General features: G+C 39.8%; 1 protein-coding gene across 1 annotated transcript; it reads right to left on the reverse strand.

Moving 5' to 3' along the window:
- Window positions 1-5,140: 5,140 nt before the first annotated feature.
- Window positions 5,141-22,797, reverse strand: RRP15 (ribosomal RNA processing 15 homolog). The gene is made up of 5 exons (XM_026048446.1): window positions 22,779-22,797; window positions 22,414-22,688; window positions 20,414-20,511; window positions 19,299-19,500; window positions 5,141-5,916 (listed from the first exon to the last, which is right to left on the reverse strand). The coding sequence occupies exons 1-5, from the start codon at window positions 22,792-22,794 to the stop codon at window positions 5,764-5,766; spliced, it is 744 nt and encodes a 247-aa protein (XP_025904231.1). The 5' UTR covers window positions 22,795-22,797; the 3' UTR covers window positions 5,141-5,763.
- Between the last annotated feature and the right edge of the window lie 888 nt (window positions 22,798-23,685).

The raw sequence follows: 23,685 nt of genomic DNA on the forward strand, positions 1-23,685 counted from the left end.
CTCTGCTGTGCCTAATACTGACACAGGAGCCGTGTCTGCTCATTTCCCTTCATTCCCTAAGGGTTAATTTCCCTTCTTCATCAGGCTACGCTCTTTACATAAAATGTATTTCACTTCTACTTTATTTCTCTGAATTGGTACCAAACTTGTAAGTGCTGCAACCATTACTCCACAGAAGCAATGAGCAAAAATAGCAGATTTTTAGCAGAAATACATACACTCTTTTCCTGTTCCTAGTTTCCTGTTATCCAGTGACACTCAGTTGATAATTTTATGATTTTTTTCTTTTAGTGAAGTAGTGTTTATTTCATAAGCATAACTAACAAAAGATTTCAGCAGCTATTGTCAAGTATTTCATTGTCCTAAAGAACATCAGTATACAGACGTACTATGTTAACCTCTTTAACTGCAACATCCTTTATTTTTGAATCTTAGGCTTTTCTGAAACAYTCGTAAATGTTAACAGATCTGATTAAGATGCTGGCTGTGTCACCACCAGATGTCCATTGTCCCAGCTGCAGAAAACAGTAAGYTCAAATACTTGGCCATCTATTAACATGTGCCTAACCTTAGGCACTCATCTTTAAAATAAGTGCACCCAGTTTTCATACCCTGGACTTGGGCCACTTTTAATGTAAGGCTGATGAAAAACCACCTTCTTGGGAAGCTTTCCKAGTGGCAGAGATGGGAATGAAGCCCAAAACTACTGATACTTRTATTTCTATCTCTCGCTTCACACGCTTCTCTCATATAGTCGCCCTCAAACTTTGCAACTTAAAATACTAATAATCAAAAGCAAACATTTGTAAAATCAAGAAAGCTTTTCACTGCCATTTTGCTTGGATAAAGCAATGCTTATATGTGTATTTCTACTATGAACAAAAAAGGGAACGTCCTTAACTGAATTTAAAGAAAAGAAAAAAAAAAAGTAGCAAAGTCATTCAAAAGCCAAAGGCCTTGAGTCACAATCACAGAACGGTTAAGGTTGGAAGGGACCTATAGAGATGATCTAGTCCAACCACCCTACTCCAGCAGGGAGACCCAGAGCACGGGGCACAGGGTGGCAGCCAGGCGGGTTTTGAAGACCTCCAGAGAAGGAGACTCCACAGCCTCCCTGGGCAGCTTCTTCCAGGACTCTGTCACCCTCACARGACATGTTTTTTCCTTATATGGAGRTGAAATTTCCTGTGTTTCAATTTGCACCCTTTACCCCTTGTCCTGGTCACCACTGAGAGGAGTTTGGGCCCCATCTTCCCTACATTTTCCCCCTATCTAAGACTACATCTTTTACAGTTCAGAAGTGGCTGTAGGTGACCTTGATAGATACTTCTATATTCAAGCTGGTCAGTATGTTTTAAATTTGAGCCAGGAAAGTCCACTAACTTCTTACTTGGGTTCACACATGCCCATAAGAGGAGCATTAAATATTAGTATCTAATAAGGCCATATGTTTATCTATTTCTGAAGTATACATTAGGCTTCTGATAATAAAAAATGCAACCAGTGTATCTTCTTGCAGTGAACTATTTCTATTAATGATTTAACTATTTTGAGCACACAGTGTCTGTAAGAAGCATTAGTGGCACCAACCCTCAGTACAACTCTGACCATGGTTAGCAACAGTACATATTCTGCAAAGAGCACTAGGAAACATTAAGTTTTGCAAAATAATGTTTGGGAAGTCCACTTAACTGGCATGAGAGGACAGGCTATTGAGGCAATTGAAACTTTATGAAGAAATAGTGCTTTTTATGAGCATTCCTAAATATGGTCTTCCAAAAGATTTGTGAAATCACTTGCGTTGATGAGGTCTCATCTCAGGGCTTCAAGAAAGTGTYTCAATTCACTCTACGATTTTAAATCCAACAGATTAAACACACTGATTTAAACACAGGGACACCATTCCAAAGAAAGGAGGAGTACATGAAGATAAACACAAGTACCTTTTATATTGAAGCTTTTCAGTTTAACATGAGTTATGCATCTGAAGATGTATTTTGTCTAAGAAATATCACCCCATCTGCTACAATGGACAAAAAACCCACCTGTATCTAGACAATCTACACAGCTGGAGTCTTTTCAGACCCACATATTGAAAGGAGTATAAACCCACTGCTGTAGGTAGCAGTATATGCAAGCATATGGACACTCTTCTACCTCATTTTGCAAAGAACATCAGTCTCCACATTAACATCTCAGCTAGCACTAGTACTTCATATATTTAATGGAATCCTAAGTCTCCTCAGCACTTCAAGCCTTCTCCTGGCACTCTTACCCCTTACCTCAGCAAGTCTTGAAGAAATCATTGAGCAATTTGCAGGGACTGGAAGTGAGCAACATTGATGACTGCTCTGTGTGGATATTAGCTATGCCAGGACTCATTTAATATGACAAACTCCTCATTCTTATGAAGTTGTGCAAAGCAATGTGTGCCAGATGACTTCTGCCTTCCTCCCTGGAGACAGCTACTAAGCCAGCTCTAAACAGCCACAGCTTTAAGACCACCTTCTTCTGGAAGCATCAGAGTCAAAACACTTCCATGGCCTCCAGACAATTTAAYTCCCTCTTTAATCTTTTTAAAGAGAAAAGAGAAAGAACGTGAAAAAGAAAACAAAAAAAGCCCTAGTGACATCAGGAAGCAGTAGAAGCCTCCAGGGAGCCTCTTCCAGCTTTCTTGTCCTGCTCATCTGTCTGAACCAGGAGACAGCTCACTTCAAAGCTGCAGTACAAGTGAGAACTTCCCTCCTAACTCTTGCAAGGAAGACTGTATGGTCCAGTAGCATCAGGCACAAGGATATTTGGCCACTGCTCCTAAAATGTTTCCCTAACAGCAGGCCAAAGAAAAGCAGGGGAAAGATGGCTTTTTTCTCCCCTAATAGGCCAACTCACGCTTTCCTTACTGAAAAAGTTAACACAATTAATGTGAAGAAAAACTAGACCAGAGAATGACAGACAAGAACTGACTTCTACACCTTCTCTTATTAAAAAATAAAAACATAAAGAGAACACCTTGTTATTCGCCTATAGCCTATAGAATACTAAGCCCTACATACTCTGGAGCTGGCCAGAAGCCTAACAAAACGGGATCCACCCCATCCTTATTGGCTTTATATAGATAGGTACAGAAATACACAAAGTTCGGATGATTCATGCACTCTGGAATGAAGGGCAGCAGCGCAGCTCTCCTTAAGCAGAGACATTCATGGGAGAAGGCAAGAACGACCGAGAACTCTTAAGGGGTTCAGAGAAGCAGCAAGAGCCTTTTCTTTTTAGCTGCAGTAAAGAAATAACATTACTGGAAAAGGAGGTAGACAGCCTCCCTGCACATGGCACAACTACAGGGCAAGCCACAGTATCAAACTTACAAGATCATCAAGGTAGAAATAAAAGCCTGGAAATTATGCTTTTTACAAGCTAAGAAACGCTCTCAACCCAYAGGCAAATCCTAAAGTACTACTGTGGAATTTAAATGCAATAGGAGCTTTTGGTTTTTTTTTAAATCAGTGTTAATATATTAAACATTTTTCTTAAAAGCACAAGTGACACCTCAGTGTTTTAATGAAAACATTACTGCCAAAATGGACCCTTCCCCCCCCCCCCCCCCCAAAAAAAACCCATAAAACCCATAAAAAAAAAAAAAAGAAGAGCTATAGAAGTTTCAGAATATTTGGAAACTCATCTCAGGATGCTCTAGTTTCTAAGATCAAAATAAGATTTTTTTCCTCCAAGGTTTTGATCTCAGACAGATTGGTGGTATCAGTCAAGATATAAACAGTCTTTAGTCTTTTTAAGAACAGAAAAAAAATGTTACCACCATCAGTACCTTTTTAGCTCTGTAAAACTGTAAATTTAAGGCTATTAATATAACTTCTCACAAAAACTTAGCAGAAAAAACAATACCGCATTAGACTATTATGTTATTTTACAGACTCAGAATTCATTTAGTATATTTTTGTATGGCACTAATGAGTTGCCAGTTCTACTAGTTGAACAGTTATACACATGTCTAACCTTCAGAAGCTGGGGCAGCYGTATGTCAAACGCTTGTGGTTTCGCCACTTGGTATTTTGGGTGTATGTCTTCGTTTGTGATAATAAATATCAGGCCACAAACGAATGTCTCCTCAGATATCTAATATGTTTAACACTCAAAACAGCTTGAAAATCTAAACATTTCTGCTGTTAGCTTTGAGTTCTCCTCAAAGAATTATGCTACAATACATACCAGATGAACAGGCTAGTGATAACACAACTATTGCCAGTTGTTAGGATGAGTTTCTCTAAGATTTTTTTTATTCTGAAATATACACAAGTTTCATTCTCCTCCTGACCACAAATGTGTGAGCTTGAAAATCTAAATCTACATCTAAATCATCTAAAGGGTGAAAATTTAAGAGCAAGTCACTCCTAATAGCATCCTATACTTAAACATGCACAAAGAGAAATTTGTACATGASAAAAATCAGGTGGAATAGCATTATGTTCTTAAAATGTCAATTAACAGGTTCCAACATTATTTTTATATAGTAATTCTGTAAATAGCCAAGTTCAACTCTACAGTAATTAAAAAAAGCCAAAGAGAGGAATAGATGAATTAGAGCCTCAGTCTCTCATTTAGAGCTCCTTAACCACAGCATTACATCTTCTGTATGCTGTATATGATGTGCTTATATAGGATATGCAGTACTACATCTGTTAGCTCTCGCTTTTTCACCACCGCTTTTTCAGTCAGGAGAAACTGCTGTAGTTTAAACAAGGCCACTAGTGTCCTACTTCTCAAAATTTCATAATACTCTCACAATACACACCTGAGAGGAAGAACTTTTGTTAGGTCTTTTAATGACCTGAAGAATTAGCATTATAGCTGACTAAAGCAAGAGGATGCATCTCACAGGGCCAGCTTCTTACTGAAAAGAGAACAAAACACCAGAATTCCAAATGGAGCAGCACTGAATACAGTTTTATTCAGCATTACTAAAACCACATCCCCCTCAAATAAAACATGAGCAATGACTGTTATGTCCTCTCTTACCAGCGTCTTAAAGACATGCAACTTCAGACCTGCAAAGGAAAAACTGTGTGTATGCACACACCAATACATACATACATTTACATATATATATCTATATATATGTACCCATACACAAAGCCAGGCAGTAGGGTCAAGTCTTTCTTTTTGCAATTATATTACCCTAGTTGTCTCCAATCAAACTAATGCTCCAAGACCAGAACTATCACATTAATGGTTACTTTTCTTTATTACCTACAAAACCTTTCCTGGCCAAAATAATAAAGACTGTATAGGAGCCCGATAACTTTACAAGGTGACAGCATTTCTGTGTTTATTGTAAGCCATTTCTACTGCGAATTGCTAACAACTTTTCAAAGTGCAACACTGATTTGGAAATGCAGGCGCACTAATACACCAATTGCCATGACTAATGTATAAACTTTTAATAACCTTGGCAAAATCCATCTTTCATTGGGCAGGTGCCACTATTTTGACTGTGCAAATGTTTTGGAAATATGTTGAAAGTTATACATGTTTTGGAAAATATTTCAGGACTTCAGAATAGTGAATGAAGCTGTATTAAATAAAAGGTTCAAGTGGAGGAGAAAATACACCCCAAACCCATGCAAGTCTCTACTTTCCTTAAAACAAGGAGAGACATTCTCTGACTGTTGTACATTCACAGAATGTTGACTTTTTAATCCAAAAAAAGTAAGGTAAAACTTGATCTTGAATGGTTTTCACTTTCAAGCATCAGTCACTGTCACTTTCTTGTTTCAGACCAGCTCCTTGTTCAACATTACTCTCTCCATCACTCTCCTTGTCCCAGTCTTTCATAGATGCTCCCATCATGAAGTCATCGCGCAGTATATTCCATTCTGGTCCCTCTTCAGACTTGGTTTCACCCTAAATATTTCAGGGGAAGAGAGGGAAATGAGACCAATGTGAAAAGGTGGCAGTGAAAAGAGGGAAGTTCTTCAAGCAGTCGAAACATCTCACACTTTCAAAAATCTGCACTGACACACCAAAGGCTAAGATATTCATGCAAATTGATATATAAATATGCAGGACAATCAAAAGTGATGCTAACAAGAAAACTTAATTTAACCAACTAATAAAAGAATATGGAAACAAAACAGTTATTGCTCATGGATGAAACAGTCAACCCTGGGCATGGCTTCCTTTATTAAAATCTTTCTTGGCAATCAAAATGGATTCATGATATCATTTATTAACCCCCAGGTGCTGCTTCATTAGAACAGTTCTTGGCACATTTCTACAACACAAATATGGACTTAATAAAGGCTTAAAAACTCCAAATTTAATATTTAACATATTTTGTGATATGTATACCAAATCCCCTTTATGTGGATTATTACCTCACTACCTGGGCTTGTCATATGGTGCAAAGCTGCCTCTAAAAGAAACTGAAAGTTGATCCACACTCAGCAAGCCAACAGCACCTTATTCCAAATTTCCTACTTCTTGAAAGTGGACACACTGAGGCCACACTACATTGACTGGTGGATAATAAAGAAAAGCAGTAAAAGCTTAGTTTTTGTTAGGACTCAAAACACTGCTAGAATGCAGTTCGAAGTGACAGAAGGTATTTGGGCAGTGCAACAGCCCCATCCTGTGGCAACAGTCTTAAAGCACAGTATGAAGTAATTCCTACATTCTTAATGTTATGTGCCGTGATGTGCAACGTTTCCCACATTCTTAATGTAGGAAAATACTCAAAATTGTTCCACATACGAATAGAGTATTTAAGTGGTTTGAGTCCTAGTACCAAGTATTTCTCATGAACAACATGGCTTAATGCACAGTAAAAAAACAAACATTTCTACCAAACACTAACCAGGTGCACTGGAAAAAATATTTTACTCTTATAGGCCCTTTGAAACAGATTTATACAGGCATCTCAGTGCTTTTCCTGCTCTCCCTGCTCAAAACAACAGGATTCAACTGCCTCATCACAGTCTATGCAACTGCCACCCGCTGATGGTGGACAGGGATAATCTGTTATGGCATCTCTGTGTTAATACTGCCTGATTAAAAACAGTAATTGAAACAGAGATGCCTCTCAGTGAGATGCCTTGGCAGATGTCTCTTTGCCTACTGGATGCAAAAACTGCAGTAATGATGATGGCTGCAGACACTGCTCATGCCTCTTCTTTGTACAGCAGATCCAGAGCAGAAACTTTTGTTTCCACATTCTTCTATTAGTTGAAGCAAGTTATTAGCATCATTCTGTAGTCCTGTGAACACGCAATACATTAAACATATTAAACTCATATTCATGCTATCTCTGGAACAAAGTAGCATAAAGAATTAAACAGCAAGAGAAATCAGAAATAGAAAATGCAGATCCATCGCTRTAAATCGAACATGACACACTAACAGAAGCTATATGGGTGAAAGAAGTCTGTCAGCTAAACAGGACATGTGTTTTTAACAGCCATTCAAAACAGAAAAAAAAAATTCATTTTGAGATGTGACCTGTTCTCCAGTTCTTTAAAGTGATTTCTTTCACAAAAATAGGACAAACCTTAACACCTTACTTCCCCAAAGGAATCTCCCAGGTCTCCTAGGCCAAAACCAGAGCACTTCTACAACTGTTCCTCAAGATGCTCACACGTGTTTTGGGGTTTTTTTTTTGTTTTTTTTTTTGTTTTTTTTTTTGTTTTGTTTTGTTTTGTCTTGAGCTGTTCTCGTTAGTGTGTGTTCCTAAGGATAACTCTCCCATCCCCTGAAGCAATGAAAAACAACAATACCTTGTTTTCCTCTTAAAAATCACCATTACCTATATGGGCCACTGTGCAAAATTGAAAAATCCAAATGAATATCCAGKTTTTTTTCTTTTTTTTTAATTCATCTTTTTCTGAAATGTCAAATAATAATCTGGGGAACACCGGACATGCCACATTTATCCACACATGTAGGGCTTTTTTGTTTATTTACTTTTAAAATAACAGGACACAAGCAGTACGTTACGATCAGCAGTGACAGTGAAGTGCTCAAACGTGAAAAACTCCAAAGCTCAAATTCATCAAGGAAGAGTTTAGTCCTGCTTCCCAGCTAGGTCAGGAGAACAAGAGGACAAAGGCAGGACCTCAACAAAAGGGTCATGCTGATCCGACACAGCATTACACAYTATGCAATGAGCTGCAAAGGTTTATACAGGCACTGAGGAGAGAGACAGAGGCAGCATGTCTGTGCCTGAAAGATGGAGATTAAACGCTTGAAAGCAAATATTTAATCMATTTAAAGCATGCTGCCAAGTGAAGGAAAACCCATGTTTTGCATCTTCATTCCTAACTCATCTACTGCTCTATTTTCTACTAGAATAGAAAATACCAAGTCTTTTGCATTGCAAAAAAATTCTGGTCTTAACAAAATATGCAACAAGACTATTTGTATAATTAACAATTAGTCCAACTGTAGTATCACTTCCCAGCTCYTTTTATTTAAGAATGTTAATATACTTGGGTTTTCAATGCCATAATCTAGTTCATCTAAATAAAACAAAACTGATTCTTGGCAACTGGAAAATAAACTAGCTTTCATTCCATACAACTACTATGAGTTTCCAGTCAGCTGTTCATCCACATATCCCACATTCCACTACAACACTGAAATCTCCTTTGAACATCCCCAAATGAAAACAAAACAGGCTATATAAACATTGGTGCGTGCTGCTACATAAAATGAATTCCTTAAGTAAGATAAAAGGTGAAGAAATATCCTCCCTTTTCTTTAAAGAARAGAGACATCTGAATGGTTTTGTTCCCTGTCTGAAGTAGTGGTAACCTTTTACCAAAGATGTGGGGGCCAAGGGGAATCAGTTTCTAAAATACTCCAGGATTATTTACCACAGATACGTGAAGATTTACTTGCTGAAAGAAGATGGAACCAAATCTGAAGTTGTGGATGCTGTAGTGCAGGTACCCATTCTCTAGGGCAGACCGACAGCGATACTACAAAGAGAGAATTTAATGAAACAAACACCATCCCGGCTGCCTGGCACGTCRCCCACGCTCCGGCAGCGCCGGTTCAGCCTGGCACAGCAAGGGGCTCRGTGGGCACGAGCTTCCCGACCTAATTTGGCTCTGAAAACATACCTGCAGAAATCCGCACCAGGACAAGACAACCTGTACTTCKCAGCTAAGTCCTAAGAAAATAGACAAAGCTGAGGGCTGACGCACAAAAACCTGCTTGTCCTGGGATGTGTTCTTATCCAGGCTGGGATGGTCTCACGGATGTTTCTGAAGGAATTGATCTGTGAAGGCCTCAGTGATGGCCTCAGGACCCCATCAGCAGCTACACCGCTATCCAGTTAGGGACACCAGGATGTTAAATGACCCTGCAGCCCGTGTGCGGTGGAAGGCACCACCACGGAGGGTGCTGCCAAACGGCCACTTTCCAGAGGGGGGACCCGGACCCACGGAAGCAGCCAGAGCTCCACGTACAGCAGGAGCTGCCAGGGCCTGCAGGGCACCTCTCCCTACCATCACACACAACCAGGGTTTATTTGTACCTGTCAAGGAAGGAATTTCTAACATAAATACCTCAAAGTGACCTTTTTAGAGCCTGGAGAAAACGTTTCCAATGCATCCAGYCCGCGCTGCCTGCCCAGCTTCCTCCATTTTGTTTGAAATATGGGGAGATTTTTATCACAACAAAGGAGTCAAGAAAAAGCGTAAACTGCCAAAGTGCATTCTCACCCTCATCTGGAAATTACCCTCTCCCATTAGCACCATCACTCGCTGAACAACCAGTGCTATTCTGCCACCCATTCCCAAGAAAGCTGCTAAGAACCACCTTACTGGACTCAGCTCGGTGGGTTCCTTACAAAGCCTCCCTGGAAAGACCCTGGGAAGCAGGGCAGGGATGCAGCATGGCACACACAGTGCCCATGGCTTGTTATCAAGGATATCCAGCTTCCCAAGCTAAGGGGAAAAGTCATTTCCCCCAGGCTAAGCGAAAAATATATATAATATATATACACTGAGAAATACATACTGCAGGTTGCAGTATATAGAATAGCTATATAGGTAGGTACTGAGTACAAAGATAAACAGAAAAAATACCCTTTCATTAAAACTGCCTGCAGTTTCAACTGCTTTGAATCACAATAATACCTGAACTATAAGAATGCTTCCTATATCTATCTAATCCTGAAGTGACAGAAAGCCACAGGCCTGAAAACAGGGGCTCCATTTTCTACCTGGAACTGTCGGGAATTCTGAGCCCAAGTCTCACAGCAACACATTGGATTTTCATTGGATTTTGGAAAGTGCTTCCTAGTTGGTAGAGGTCTCTGGAGTTCCACAGTAACTCTGCAGATCATTTACTCCTTAAGGAAAGGGTCACTCATCACGAATTTRCAGTCCCTCTAAATGACAAATCTGACTAAACCGAGTTGCCTCAGGCTATGTGAAGTGACACTCCACTGTGGGCAGCAGCAGAAGCAGCAGCTCAGGAGATTTATTCGCAGCGTGAACCGCRCGGTCCCTTGTGCACACTGCAATCTGCACTGACACTTCCAGCAAACAGACAGAAGAATGGATTTTGTTTTACAGTGTGTTTTGAGTCCTGCTGTTCCTGTTCAAGCTTCTCTGCAAGTAAAACCCTRGAATTATTATTGCAAGACAATGGAAGCACAACAAACATTGATTTTCATTTCGAGCCCTGCCGGAAGACCACCCAGAACCTAACAACCCACATGAGGCATCTCCCCATCCTCACATCCTCCTCTGGGGTTTACTACAACTGGGATGTGTGAATGAGAAGGAATGCTTTAGATTGGCACGCAGAGGCTTAAACACACAGCAGCCCATGAAAGGTCAGAAGTGATTTACAGAAACTCTAAAAATAAACACTCATTTGGACTTCGGCAATGAAGCAAGATCACCCATATCATTATTAAATGCTCAACTGAAAAGAAGAATAACAGAAAGCACTAACGAGAGAGCACGTTTCTTCAAGCCTTGGTCCTTAGAAATGATACTACTGCCAAAAAMCAAAAATATATATTTTAAAAATTCAAGTTTAACATGGGGCCCCTCTGAATGCAGGAAGCTTTGGGGTCTGCAGTGTTTGCTGTGCTCCAGTTCCAACAGCAGCCATTTATGAAATCCTTCCAGAACACAAGTAATTTTGCCACACGCTGCTGCAAGGTAGAGTTGCTCAATGCTTCATTAGATTTGTTTTTAAGTAATGATGGAAGGTATGGAAGTCCTACATCTRGGGGCTATTCATAAAAATAAAAAAGCTTCTATTTGTTGTTCCATACAGCACCGTGCCTCTTCCAGAAAGCACACGGATACATACATCATTTTTGAGAAGAGTAGCATTGACTGGAAACCTACTCAGTAGGAACTGAGACCTCAAGGGCTTCAAGAAACACAGTAAGCCTCACTCCTTCCAATCTGTGGCTTCACAGCTGCACATGCATTTCTCCCACCATCACAAAGAGATGTACCGTTAAGTAGGTATCAAATAAAAGCAAGTCCAAAACAGTTTGCAAATCACTACAGAGAAGATACCTGGACACAAGAAAGAACACATTCATCATACTAGGTTATCATGCAGCACATWTTGCAGATAATGTTTTAGTATGCCATCCCTGATCTTCCTCAGTCACATTTGTTCTTTTCTGTGGTAAAAGCACTTATATGTGGACTTTATAATGTACCTTCACATTTGTAAGGTCTATTTATCAGCAGTTACAGCACCCAGAGGGAARTCACTCCCTCTCATACAGCCACTGCTATCTCAGTATTTTTAATGCTCAAACTCTCTTCATCTATAAGCCTCTATACCTGTTACATGTCTAATCCACTTAACTATGGGATCCTTAAAGGAAGGGCACTTTCAATACTGTTTACACAGCACCTAGATCACTCTTGACAGAGACCCTATCAGCCCTGTGTCTAAAAACTCTGATCAACACCCTTGTATTAAGCACACTACATGTTAATACTTTCACTCCTTATCCAACAACAGTTTGCATAGGAAGTTATTGTAGGCAMAGTACTTGAATCACAAATCCTTCTTCATAAACTAGGTAAGGTTTAAAGTAACCACAGTGCTTCACAAAGCATCTTAATCCTCACCTAGAAAAACAGAGCTGCTCTTTAGAAATAATAGAAATGATAGCAGTCTGTCAAATCCTGTTCATTGTGACCAAGGCATGAGCTAGTACAGGTATATATCCGATAACAAACTTACATGGACTCACTCTTACCAGCAATTTGCACCCATATTCCTATGAATACCTATGAATTCCTATGAACCAGAAGAGCAGAGGTGCACAGAGGTCATTTCTAATACATATCTTCAGCACTCTGGAAAACAGAATATTTTATACCTTAATGAAACTTCAAAGTAAGGGAATYACTTTTCAAGATAATTTGCAATAAGAACACTTAGGGGGGTGGCGTGTCTCAAACTTGTTCAGATGACAAACTCCACCCTCTGCTACTACCAGAGGAGAACCTTATTTATATAAAGGTTTTGAACTGTTTAGATCTATTTTCTCTAATTATATCACCATATCTGTAAGAGTTATGAATAAGGACAAGTGTGGAGTGCTGTTTTTATACAGTTACCAACTCAACTTAAAGTGTTAAAAAAATTTCCCCAGCTCTACTGACTTTCACATCATAGGCCATTATGCCTTCAGTCAGTAAACAGTCACAGATTAAACTCAAGACAATTTTCCATGAAAAACAACTCTGCAGATCAGAGTTTTAGACTTCAATAAAGCAATTCTAATGGGATTATACAATTTGGATGTCTACGCATTGTATAGTTACAGGAAGATCAAAAGATGTATACCACAACATGTAAAATTGTACCCCTCCCTGCAGTTATTTTAGACATAGTCTGACTGAAAAACAGCCTAGCAGCAGCTTCTAGGAAAACAGAACATGGCTCTGATTTTCCTATGCACTCCTGATCAAATAGCAAGGCRAGTTACTCTCAGATACTATGGCTGGAGTGGCTTAATATTGGCTGACATTTCAATCATTAGGCCTACCTTCTGTTATCAACCTTCCTATACTTTAGACTGAAGTTTCTATTGCAACCACTTGCTTCAAGCTAAAGGTTGGGTGGAAATCTGAAGTGAGCCTTTTTCAAAAAGTGATTAACCTAAAACATTTTGTCAACAGCTCTGAGGAAGAAAGAAAGCAAAAGTCTTACAGGCATCCATGAGAACCTCCTGTCATTTTTTTTTTTTTTTTTTTTTTGGACTTAAGATCTGCCCTGCACTATCAAGGGAAAGAATCTGACAAGAACATAAAATATGAAAAGGATAAAAAAGGTGGGTGAAAGGACAGCAAAAGCAGGTTTTTTTCCTCCTCTCTGACTTCTTATGAAGTATAACGGAATGCAGGCTGTGGGATATTGATAAGGAGAGGAGAAAGAAGAGAAGAAAAAAAACAGGAAAAAAAGCAGATGAACCTGGTGAGATATTGCCATTACATAACATAGCCCTCAACCCCTCTGTTCTGGAGCATTAAGTTCTTGATGTTCCAACGAAGACGCATGACCCTGGCAAAGACCAACACTTCCCACGCAACTGGACACACATGCTGCTACCTCCGATGTTAGGAAACTCAGCTTCTACATCCAAAAACCCAAACGTCCTGATGACCCAAACTGAGTGAACCACTGTGTCTTCCTATAATCAGTTAGGAAATAAAAAGGTTAACAATGAACTCTTACACAATGAGCTTCTAAAACCACACAACTACACTTCATCTTAAAGAACATAAGGACGTTAGGATTCAGCAAACTGACGTCAGCCTATATGATATTTATCCATATSCATAAAGGTTTAAATCAGAACACAATGTGCAATTAAGTAGTCAGAAACTATTGGGACAAGCACAAAAAGTTACACTAAAACCATGCAAGCACAGAGGAGGTCACCTTCCGGAGAGTATACACATTTGGAAAACACAGATATAAATACCAGATTCATAAAAGAATCCAAACTAAAGTTYCTGTGCACGCCGTGGGAAGACACTTATTAAATTTGGGAGAACAAATCTACTCTGGTTGCAGCTGAACTGAATTAGTATTTGGCTGCCCCTTCCCATCTGCTGGAAGGCATGCATGTGTAGTCACTCCTTCAATCAGCTCTGCGACGCCAGCGCACAACAGTTGCGGCAATAAYCTACTGCTCCTCTTCCACTCTGCAACATCATTATGCGCTGCCGAGATAAAACATTTCAAGGTTAGCAGTGGTGTCAATACACCTTACAGGAGTCGCTGTTAATCTATGCTTTCTAGCACACAGCAGAAATAAATTATTTCCTAGAGCTGGTTGAAGCAGGTGTTTACATGCCTGTCCATCTAAACAGGTGTATGGATGAAAATAATCCATTTTTCTATAGTACAGAAATGTAAAAAGTAGAATGTAGAGTAGAATGGCCACTACTTACTGCAGCTGTAAGGAAAAGCAGGTAGCGTTTTAAACAGATCTAACTTTTCAACTGCAAACTCACTTATGCCTTCATCTAATTTGACAAATAAAAGCTCTCAATCCTCTTCTTCCACTCCAGCAAGATGTGCCATCAGTCAGAACAGGAGTTTAAGTGTGGTACTCCTGCCCTCGAACCAACTTGAAAATACTGTTTACAATTAACACATTTATGCATTTTAAAAGCTTTAAGAATAAATTAAAAGGTTACAAACAACTTGACTAATCATCTGCACTTTACCAAACTTCACCAAACACCAGGGTCATTTCATAAAATGAGTATTAGCCAGAAGAAGCAGTACTAGAAAATCAACTCTCAGCTCTACAACAAGCACTGAACAACCTCATATGAGTAACAGGTGAAGTGCAGTAACACTTGCATTTTTTTCTGCCAATCTTTCCTCCTCTTAATAAAATATTTTAGAATAGATACTATTCTGAGACCATTTAAATGCTCTGCAGCAATTCTGGCATCAGAAACTTACAAGTTGAAGCAAACATGGGTGATACAGAAGCCCACGCTTCAAAAACTTGACAAAGAATATTTGTAATTCTCATGCCAGTTTTTATTTCGTTATCCAGTAATGCTAGAGTAGCATTACAACAAATACTAATAAATGATAAGTGAAAAGCCAAGAGGAAAATTTTAGTGCTTTTGCTGATATCAAGTAGCTAATGGTCCTGCTGGAACTGACATGAAGTGGGGTAGAAGAGTTGAGTCTGCTCTAGAAATGTTAACTCTGAATTGCTCTGTTTTCCATACAGTTTAGACTTCAGTTGTCATGTAATTCTCTGCATCAGACAACATGTCTCTACAAGTCTTAGAATTCATCAAGAATGAATCTCAGAATCTCAAGTCATAATACTAATAGTGCCCAGAAATTTAAGGACGCTTAAAACATCCCTCGAGTCTCGTCTAAGTCACGAGAGTCTTGGACTTTAACTGGAGCACTGGGCTTCCGTTAAAACTGGAGTGTGTTATGTACATCAACCTCACCTGAAAGTAACAGGTACAAGAACTGGAATTCGGCTCACTACAGCCACAAACAAAACATATCCTTGAAACATATCACGACATAAAGAGTACAACTGTGTGTAGTGGGGAAGTTTCTTTTAAAATCTTTAGTTAAGGAAACAAAAGAGTGCTAGAAAGCAAGCATTTCACTAGTAAGAATTTACCATAATCTGTAATTCTTTATCATTTAACTTCTGATCACCAGTTCCAAATAGTTCCAGGCTAGGCCGGATGAACAGCTGACAGGCCACAGAAGAGAATTTCATAGCCTTGAAGCTACTATAAGAAAGAAGCATCCATGACAGAAATGCCACCTATGTAAGTCCCTGTGATGCCCTTCGGAAGCAACTCTCTGAAAGGTTATTTGGAGAGAAAGGCACCTCCATTGGGAACACAAGAAAAAAAGGTACAACAAAGCAGCAATGGAGGGGTGTGAGGGACCCTTCACTGCCAGCAGCTGCTGCTGTGTTGGTTCTGCAATYATGAAGCCAACCTCAGCCTCCAGGCCTAGAAAGACAGCACCTCCAACATATACTTTTTTAAAGCAGCAACTTAAGAATGGATTTTCAAGAATGGAAAGTATCTTGCAGGTGGGCAGTAGCAAAATACAACAAACAGACAGCCTGAAAACCTGGTCTATAAAGATAGTGTTGAACAAGGCTAGAAATGCCCTCTATCTCCTGACAAATACTATTAAAAAAACACACCACAAGAGCAAACAACAAACCAGTGGTATTTTTAAATTATTGCACGGCTCTCCCACATTGAGAGGCTTTCGGATAAAGGCAGGGAAGGGAAATAAAGTGATTTTACCCAGAGGCAAGTGCTACGCACAGTACCTTGGAAAAGCACAGGGAAAAGTGTTACACAAGTCAGCTGGCTCAGCGGGGATTAAGAAATACCTTGATAAACAGTTAATGATATGAAAGGCAAAGCTCTTGGCACCAGCTCAGAAAAGTAATTGCTCCCATCTGGGCACACAAAACCTGAAAGAAGGCTACACTTTCAGATGGCAAATGTAACTTTTACAACATTATAAYCTTCTTTTCATATCTATATTAGGTGAGGGGTGAAAATTCGCTCCAAAAGTGTTTAGACCAACGACTAAAAACCATGCACAGCCACAAGCAGCAAAGCTCCTCCAAAGGCACAGGTTGCCCGTTTTTCCCATTTGGAGAAGAAACAAGAAAAAGAAAGAAGTTTTAGTAGTTGGTTGTGCTCAAGTGATAAAACTCGGTACAATCGATGGGCCTTTACAGAACACATATCTTCATATTTCATATGCACGTATATAAGCACGCACACACACACAAGACAATCAACCACAACAGAGCTTTATAAGGGATTTCTTCAATATATTGGAAAGAAGTCACTATCCTTTAAAAAGAATGGCAAATTGTGTACTCCGACCACCTCAGAGAGAAAGAAAAAGTATTTGACTAGTCTTGTGAATATAGTCAACACTCATCTGCATGGCATAAGGCTTGGGGGAGGGAGGAGATTTGCTTTCACTGGGAAAACTTTATTCTGCTATTTTTCTTGCTGACTGCTTGTTCTGTGTGGGTGGGGTAGTGTTTTTATTGTTCTGGACTGTATTTTAATTGATGGCAGGGTGCCTAGATTTTGGGATTGGCATCTCTTTCATTGTTTATGTTGAAATAAATAAATAAAKGTATTTCCCCCTCTTATTTTTAAGGAAAGAAATGCACGCCATACTCAAGTGCTGAAAATGAAGCAAGCTGCTACAACACACACAGAAAAATCCCACACCTGCTAGACACCTACTCTAAGGAATTCACCATCTCCTCAGAGATGAGCCTCATCCCTGTTTCCCATCCTTCGGAAAACCYAGAGACCAAGCAGAGATACTGCTGCAGAAGTCAGTGGTAGTGCTCAGTGGCAAAATGTTTGTATAATTCTAAAGAGGAGACTAAAGTAAACAGATTCTGGTCTCGGTCACCAGAAAGCCAAGAGAATAGAAGCTTGCTAAACTTATTTCTCCCCAGAGAAAATAAGGTGGATTAAGAATAGCCCGGTTCCTTATCAAATCAAGAGTCACTGCAAAAGGAAAAAGGGAAGAAAAGTAGGGTAGTCTACATGAGCAGACACTGCCATTCCAAATAAGTAAGCATAGCTTAAAATTCATGGTGAAAAACTCTCAGGTTTTAAGCTTTTGTTTGAAGAAAAATGAAAATATCAATGCACCAAAACAAACCCAACAACAAATTGGCATCCAAAACATTATTTCCCCAAAGCACCTAAATGAAAATATGCTGGTCTGATTCTGACAACATCAGTACATCTGTTCTAGAATAAAGAAACATATTTCCAATGTCTTTCAGCCTACTAATTAGAAAATTACCCTGCTTAAAATCTTACACAAATTTAAAAAACAATCCTAGTTTTCATTCAGCTACTGGATCATTGTCAGCCTGTCCCATTTTTACAGCTGACATATAATATCCACGGTTGTCAAGTTAATAATCCTGACCACCTTTAACAACAGCAGCAGTACCAGGTACTGCTATTCCCCTGAAGTTCTTTTGCTGTTCCCCTGGGGGGGGGGGGAAGAAAAAGTAAAGAACCACACACACACACACACCCCATCCACCCAAGCAAGCAAGCTGGAATTATTTAGGGAGAAATAAAGTGTCAGCACCAAGCTAAATTGTTCTCATTATCCAAAGAATTTAAAAAATACTTTAATATTACACTTGCATGAAAATTCTATGAGCTCTTCATGCCAGGCAGTGTTTCAGCCTGCTCCCCAAGTGCACACAAACAAAAAACATATGACAAACTGTTGTCTCCCAACTGATTAAAGTATTTCTTTTTGGCACAGCAAAGCACTTAGTTAACTGCTGTGAGCCTCGGCCAACAGAAGGATTCCACCCACTACCAAACACAAAGTTCAAACAAACCTGAACACAAACAGGCTTCAAAAATGGGCAACTTCTGAAATATGCGAAAGAACATGGGAAAGTACAGGACTAGACAACTTGTTTTCAACTGCAAGCTACTTGAYGAGTTGAAAGAACCAGTCAAGAGTTGGATGCATCCAACAACGTTGTCTCTCTCACTTGAGCACGTTTGGAAAGACTACGTTAAAATACTCTTTCCAAGWCATCGCATCAGCAATACGGCCACACCAACTAACGTGCACAGAATTAGGGAAAGAAAAATCCTACATGTAGTATTTATTATGTCCCTTAATAAGCTGTCATTATAGTTTCTTTCCAACATAACACAATTTCTTTCTGTCATAATGTTCACTTATATGGCAAAGTCTTTCAGGGCCAGATACCATCATCACAGCAAGGGAATTCCAAACGTCCATAACTGTGCTCACACACAAACTGTATGGTCTGCTATAGCACGTAAAACCCAGTTACTACAGGGGACATGAGGCCTGTTCCAATATTAAGAAGCAGTTAACTTGCTGCCTAACTTGCAAATTTCAAAATCTATTAAAATCTAGCAGTCTCTGCTACATGCCTGGCACARTGTCCATGATAAAGTCCTATTTTTCTCTTTAAACAAACAAAAAAACCCTAAACCTTATTCATACACAAGGATGTCCAACAAGATAGCTTCCACTGCTCTATAGTTCTATATTTTATTACTCARAAGAGAAAAAACATGCTCAGATATTCAAACCCAACTAGCTTCAAAAATCCCAGATGCCTGGCTAACAGCTCTCCAGGAGAACAAACACATTAATGGAGAATAATTACACTAGAAACGATTCAATGAGAGTTATTTCACTAAGACGAAGCCTACCTGTTTGTTYTTTGCTGCCTTTCCAGAGGGATTCTGTTTTCCTTTAGCACCTTCCATGCTTCGCAGCACACTGATGAAGTCCTTCTTTGAAACAGATGACATCAGTTTAGCTCGTTGCCTCTCAGACTTCCCAGCTTTCTTCACCTGCTCATCGACGTTCTTTTGGTGTGCCCTGACAGCATTAAATAACTGCACGACGCCTCTGGGAGGCGGGCAGGGGAGGGAGAAACAAACAAAACACCTTTTACATCAAATGGTCTTTCCTGAAATGAATCTTCTACCATAGCCTCTACTCAGCACAGATGCTAGAAGGCTTCTAACTCCAAAAAAAAAAAGGTCACTTACAACCTCGATTTAGTTAAGTAACATTCACTATGATGCAAGAGGTGTTCAGTTTTCAGTCTGCCTTCACATCTACTGCTATGAACTGGTAATCAACAAGTCACTTGAAAGGCACATGTGGTCAAGGCTCACACACTTTAGCTCTGCAACTTCTCAGATCCCAACATAAGGACGGTACCTTGGCCCAAGCCTAATGCAAGAGCACATGCCATCCCCAGAAGCACATTATTCTTCTTACAACCAGCTGTGAAATTCCTTAAGCTGGATATTAAGAATAGTGTATGTAGGGAAGGCGGGCAAAAGAACAAGTCCTGTAAGGAGACAAGCACATGCAGGCAGAACAGGAGTGAAGTGTTTAGCTAGTTCCGTGACATCAAGCTACTGTAATGCAAAACAGGCAACTGAACACAAGGGAAGTGAGGCTGGTGAATGCCATATGAAGRTGACAAAAAACAAGAAACAGAAGCTATTGTTCAGCATTTTTAAAGCATAAAACTAAGGTGCTGCAGTAAAGTACTTCTGCTAAGCAAATACTACATTCTTGTCTAAGTTTTTATGCTTTCATAAAGCTTCTGAAATCTTTTGCTGAACTTGATACTGTACAACACAGACCTGAATATAAATCACTCGGCTCCCGCTAGTTACTTCTTAGGAGTTCAATCTGATTGGAAACAGATTACCTACGCTGGCTTTTCCCCCTCTCCCACACTTTTCCTCCTGTTGAGATAACGTGCATTTAGGGAAAGGATTGAGAAAAAGGAAAAACCTCTTACCTCGTGGCAATTCTCTGAAGATTTCTCTCTCTGTCTCTGTCTTTGACAACATCTGGCTTCACTCGGCACATCATTTCCCACTCCCGCTTTTTATCAAGCTGTGTGATAAATATTATGTGAAAGAACATGGAGCATTTGAGAATGTAGCATATTCTGATGGAATATGCAGCAAGAAGGAAAATACGATAAATCAACAAAGCTCAGTTTGCTAAAGGGTATGGGGAACTCTAGAATGTTTTTATAGGGCTGGACAAGGGGTCTGAAGGAAGTTTCTAGCACTGACACATAAGGGGCCTCAACCAAACCTCAAACAAAACCTCTGTGGCAAGAAGATCAGAGTCACACCACAGTGACGCCTCCGGCTGGAGACAAGCAAGAAGAGCCATGGGAAAACTCAAACACCTTCACACTGACTGCTAGGGACAAGAGAATCATTTAAAGAGGGCTTTCAATCCAATCCTTCACAAACTGATCACAGAGCAATTTATACATAATAAAATTCTGGACCTCTCAAGACAGASAAGTCAAATTTTAGGCCTCAAGAATTTTACCTCTTCTGATGAATGAACCATAATACAACTTTGATCAACAATGGCACACAGCCAAGACTACACAGAACACAACCCGGAAAAACAGCACACAGTACCCAGAGGAGAACCACTGCCATGTACAGCACTGGTCAGCTTGGTGCCTGAAACAAAGAGTTTCAAAGCAAGAAAAAAAATATCACTTTTTCCCCAATATTATCAGTGGCAACAGCAATGCCAGACATATTCCCATTACAATAGCAGAAAGTTGTGTTTACCCAGCCCTGGGGTGAGGTAACAATAGTGACTTTTTTTTTAATCTAACAATTTAGCAGTGTTCTAGAGAGGGCAGTGTTGCACGAAGTCTGTGTGACATAAAAAGTCTTTCATGGAATTACAGAGTCCTTATCTTTATAATTCCAGGCAGACAACTATGAACATAAGAGTTTATGACCATGCTTTGGCCTTTGATCAAAAGAACTGCCCTATTTCAGCAGCAAGAAATTAATAAAAGGCAGCCTGTTTTCAAGATTTTTTTAACTAACTGAACAAGTCAGTTTAGAGCCTTGCAGCCTACCTCTGCTTTGCAGCACCAGATGAAACCAGGCATTTAGGTAACCATAATCAAGGAAATGCTTTACTGCAGTGCTGTATCTAAAAGGCAGGTTATGGCCTAATCACAGTATTCCCAAAATGTCAGACAGGTAAGTCTATAAATCCATTAAAACAGAATTTGTAATATGACATATTAAAAGTCCTTATATATACACACTCTGAAATCAGTTATAGCCTGGAATTCAATTTCCACCAAAAACAAACAAAACAAACAACAACAACAACAACAAAAAAAAACATCAGTCACTCCACACGGTTTTGTTTTCTTCATAGTGATTTCAGAACCATAAGTTAGAACCCGGTTAGAGCAAYAAAGAAATGGCTATCAGGAAAACCAGGGCGGAGAACACACACAGTGATTCGTAAGCACATAAACAACTACTGCAATYTCTTCAGTTTCAACCCAGAGCCCTTGATTGTGGAAGTCACAGCAGAATTTAACAGAAAACAGTCTTATGGAAAATGAGAGGGAGAAAAGTTATGAGAAGCACAGAATTATTTTCACTTACAATGCTCAGAAAGGCACTTAGACACTAGATTTAACAGTGGCCAGCAGGAAACTGAGCTTCAAGCAACTGCTTTTCATTTCCTCAGCAGCAAAAATAACTTAGGCTTAGAGTAAAACTGACTACAGTAGTCCTGCTGACAAAGATTAGCCCAGAAAAAAAAAGCTAAGAAGCCTTACAGCATGCCTGCCTTGAAAGTCAAAAAATTCAAGCTGCTTGATATGAGAGTGAGGAAGAGATTCCAAAAGTGAGAATCTCCAAGTGCTCTCCCAAAGGCCTCCTTAGGGAACCTTGGCACATACATCCTCATCAGACTATGACTGTACAAGGAAATATGTTGTCTCTTTCTCACCTTCCTCCTCTTCTCCAGTCTTTCCTGTTTTAACTTTTCTCTCTCTTTCTCCAGTTTTTTACTCYTGGCCAAGATGGTGGGTTTATTCTGTGGAATCTTTTTGTTGAGCACTTTTGCCATGGCATCCGCCCAGCCTGCACTCGGGCCAGCTTGCGAAGTTGACGCCTCTCCCACCTCATCACCACAGGCCACCGTTTCATCCTCATCATCCCCCTCCAGGGCTTCGCCATCTGAAGAGTAGCCGTCTTCAGAGAGCTCTGAGCTTAACTCAGAACCTAGGGAAAGGAAACAAAAAACTATTGGAATTCTTTTCCTTCTAGTAAAAATCCATCAGTACTCGAATTTACTGCGAGTATAAATGTTACCAGAGTTCAGGTCCATGCACTGCTTGCTGCTGAAGCCGATTCCTCAACATGGTGCCAATAAAGCAGGCAGCACCACAATGAATTTGTTAGAACGTTTACAGTGCAAGTGTTTGCTCCTCTCAGGATTGACTTCAAGTGACTGGGATTGGGTAAATGGGATAAGACAGCACTGGTAATGTCTTGAATATTCAAAACCTAGATTGCTAAGAAAAAAATTCAGTACCAAAAAAACCCTATATATTGTACATATACAGAAGGCCACCTATGAAGGTATGTATATATTTAGGTACAAACTGCAACAGTGACACCTAGTGTTTAAGAGCATACAGGCCGAGTGATTGACCTGAAGGAAGGGTGGGCACGTCTGACAGAAGCACAACCCTTGCTCAAGGGAAAGGAAGCCAGAGACTCTGATCAGCAGAACAGGAAGAGCACTTGGGAGTGAAGGCAGTTGTCAGGTGTGCTGAAAGCAGCCAGAGGCACCAAGACTTCTGGCAGAAGTAACTCCTCAGTCTTTACACACACACACTTGCCAATTCAGACTTACTTCCTCCATGTTCTTAAAAAAAAAGTCATAAAAATACTGGACTTTGTAATCAAGAACAGAGAACACCACAAAAGAACAGGCAGCCAGGTACTAACTGAAATCTATACGAGGAATCTTCTCTCTTCWGCCTGTTCACCATGTCAAATGGCAAAAAATAAAGATCGTCAGCTGTGAGGGTGGTTATCTGGAATGAGCCTCACTCAAGTTTAGAGCCTACTCTGGTTGTTTCAGCAGACTCACCACATAACGAAAACCAGCACATGAGAGAGTCCTGGCATTGTCTGCTACCATTCCAACAGTATTTGTGCCACTCACATGTTTTTTAATGGATTACTTCCTGTATAGCTTTAAAATCCCAAA

This window comes from Nothoprocta perdicaria, unplaced genomic scaffold (genome assembly GCF_003342845.1).
Source record: "Nothoprocta perdicaria isolate Ctin4 unplaced genomic scaffold, notPer1 scaffold_54, whole genome shotgun sequence".
Lineage (NCBI taxonomy): Eukaryota > Metazoa > Chordata > Aves > Tinamiformes > Tinamidae > Nothoprocta > Nothoprocta perdicaria.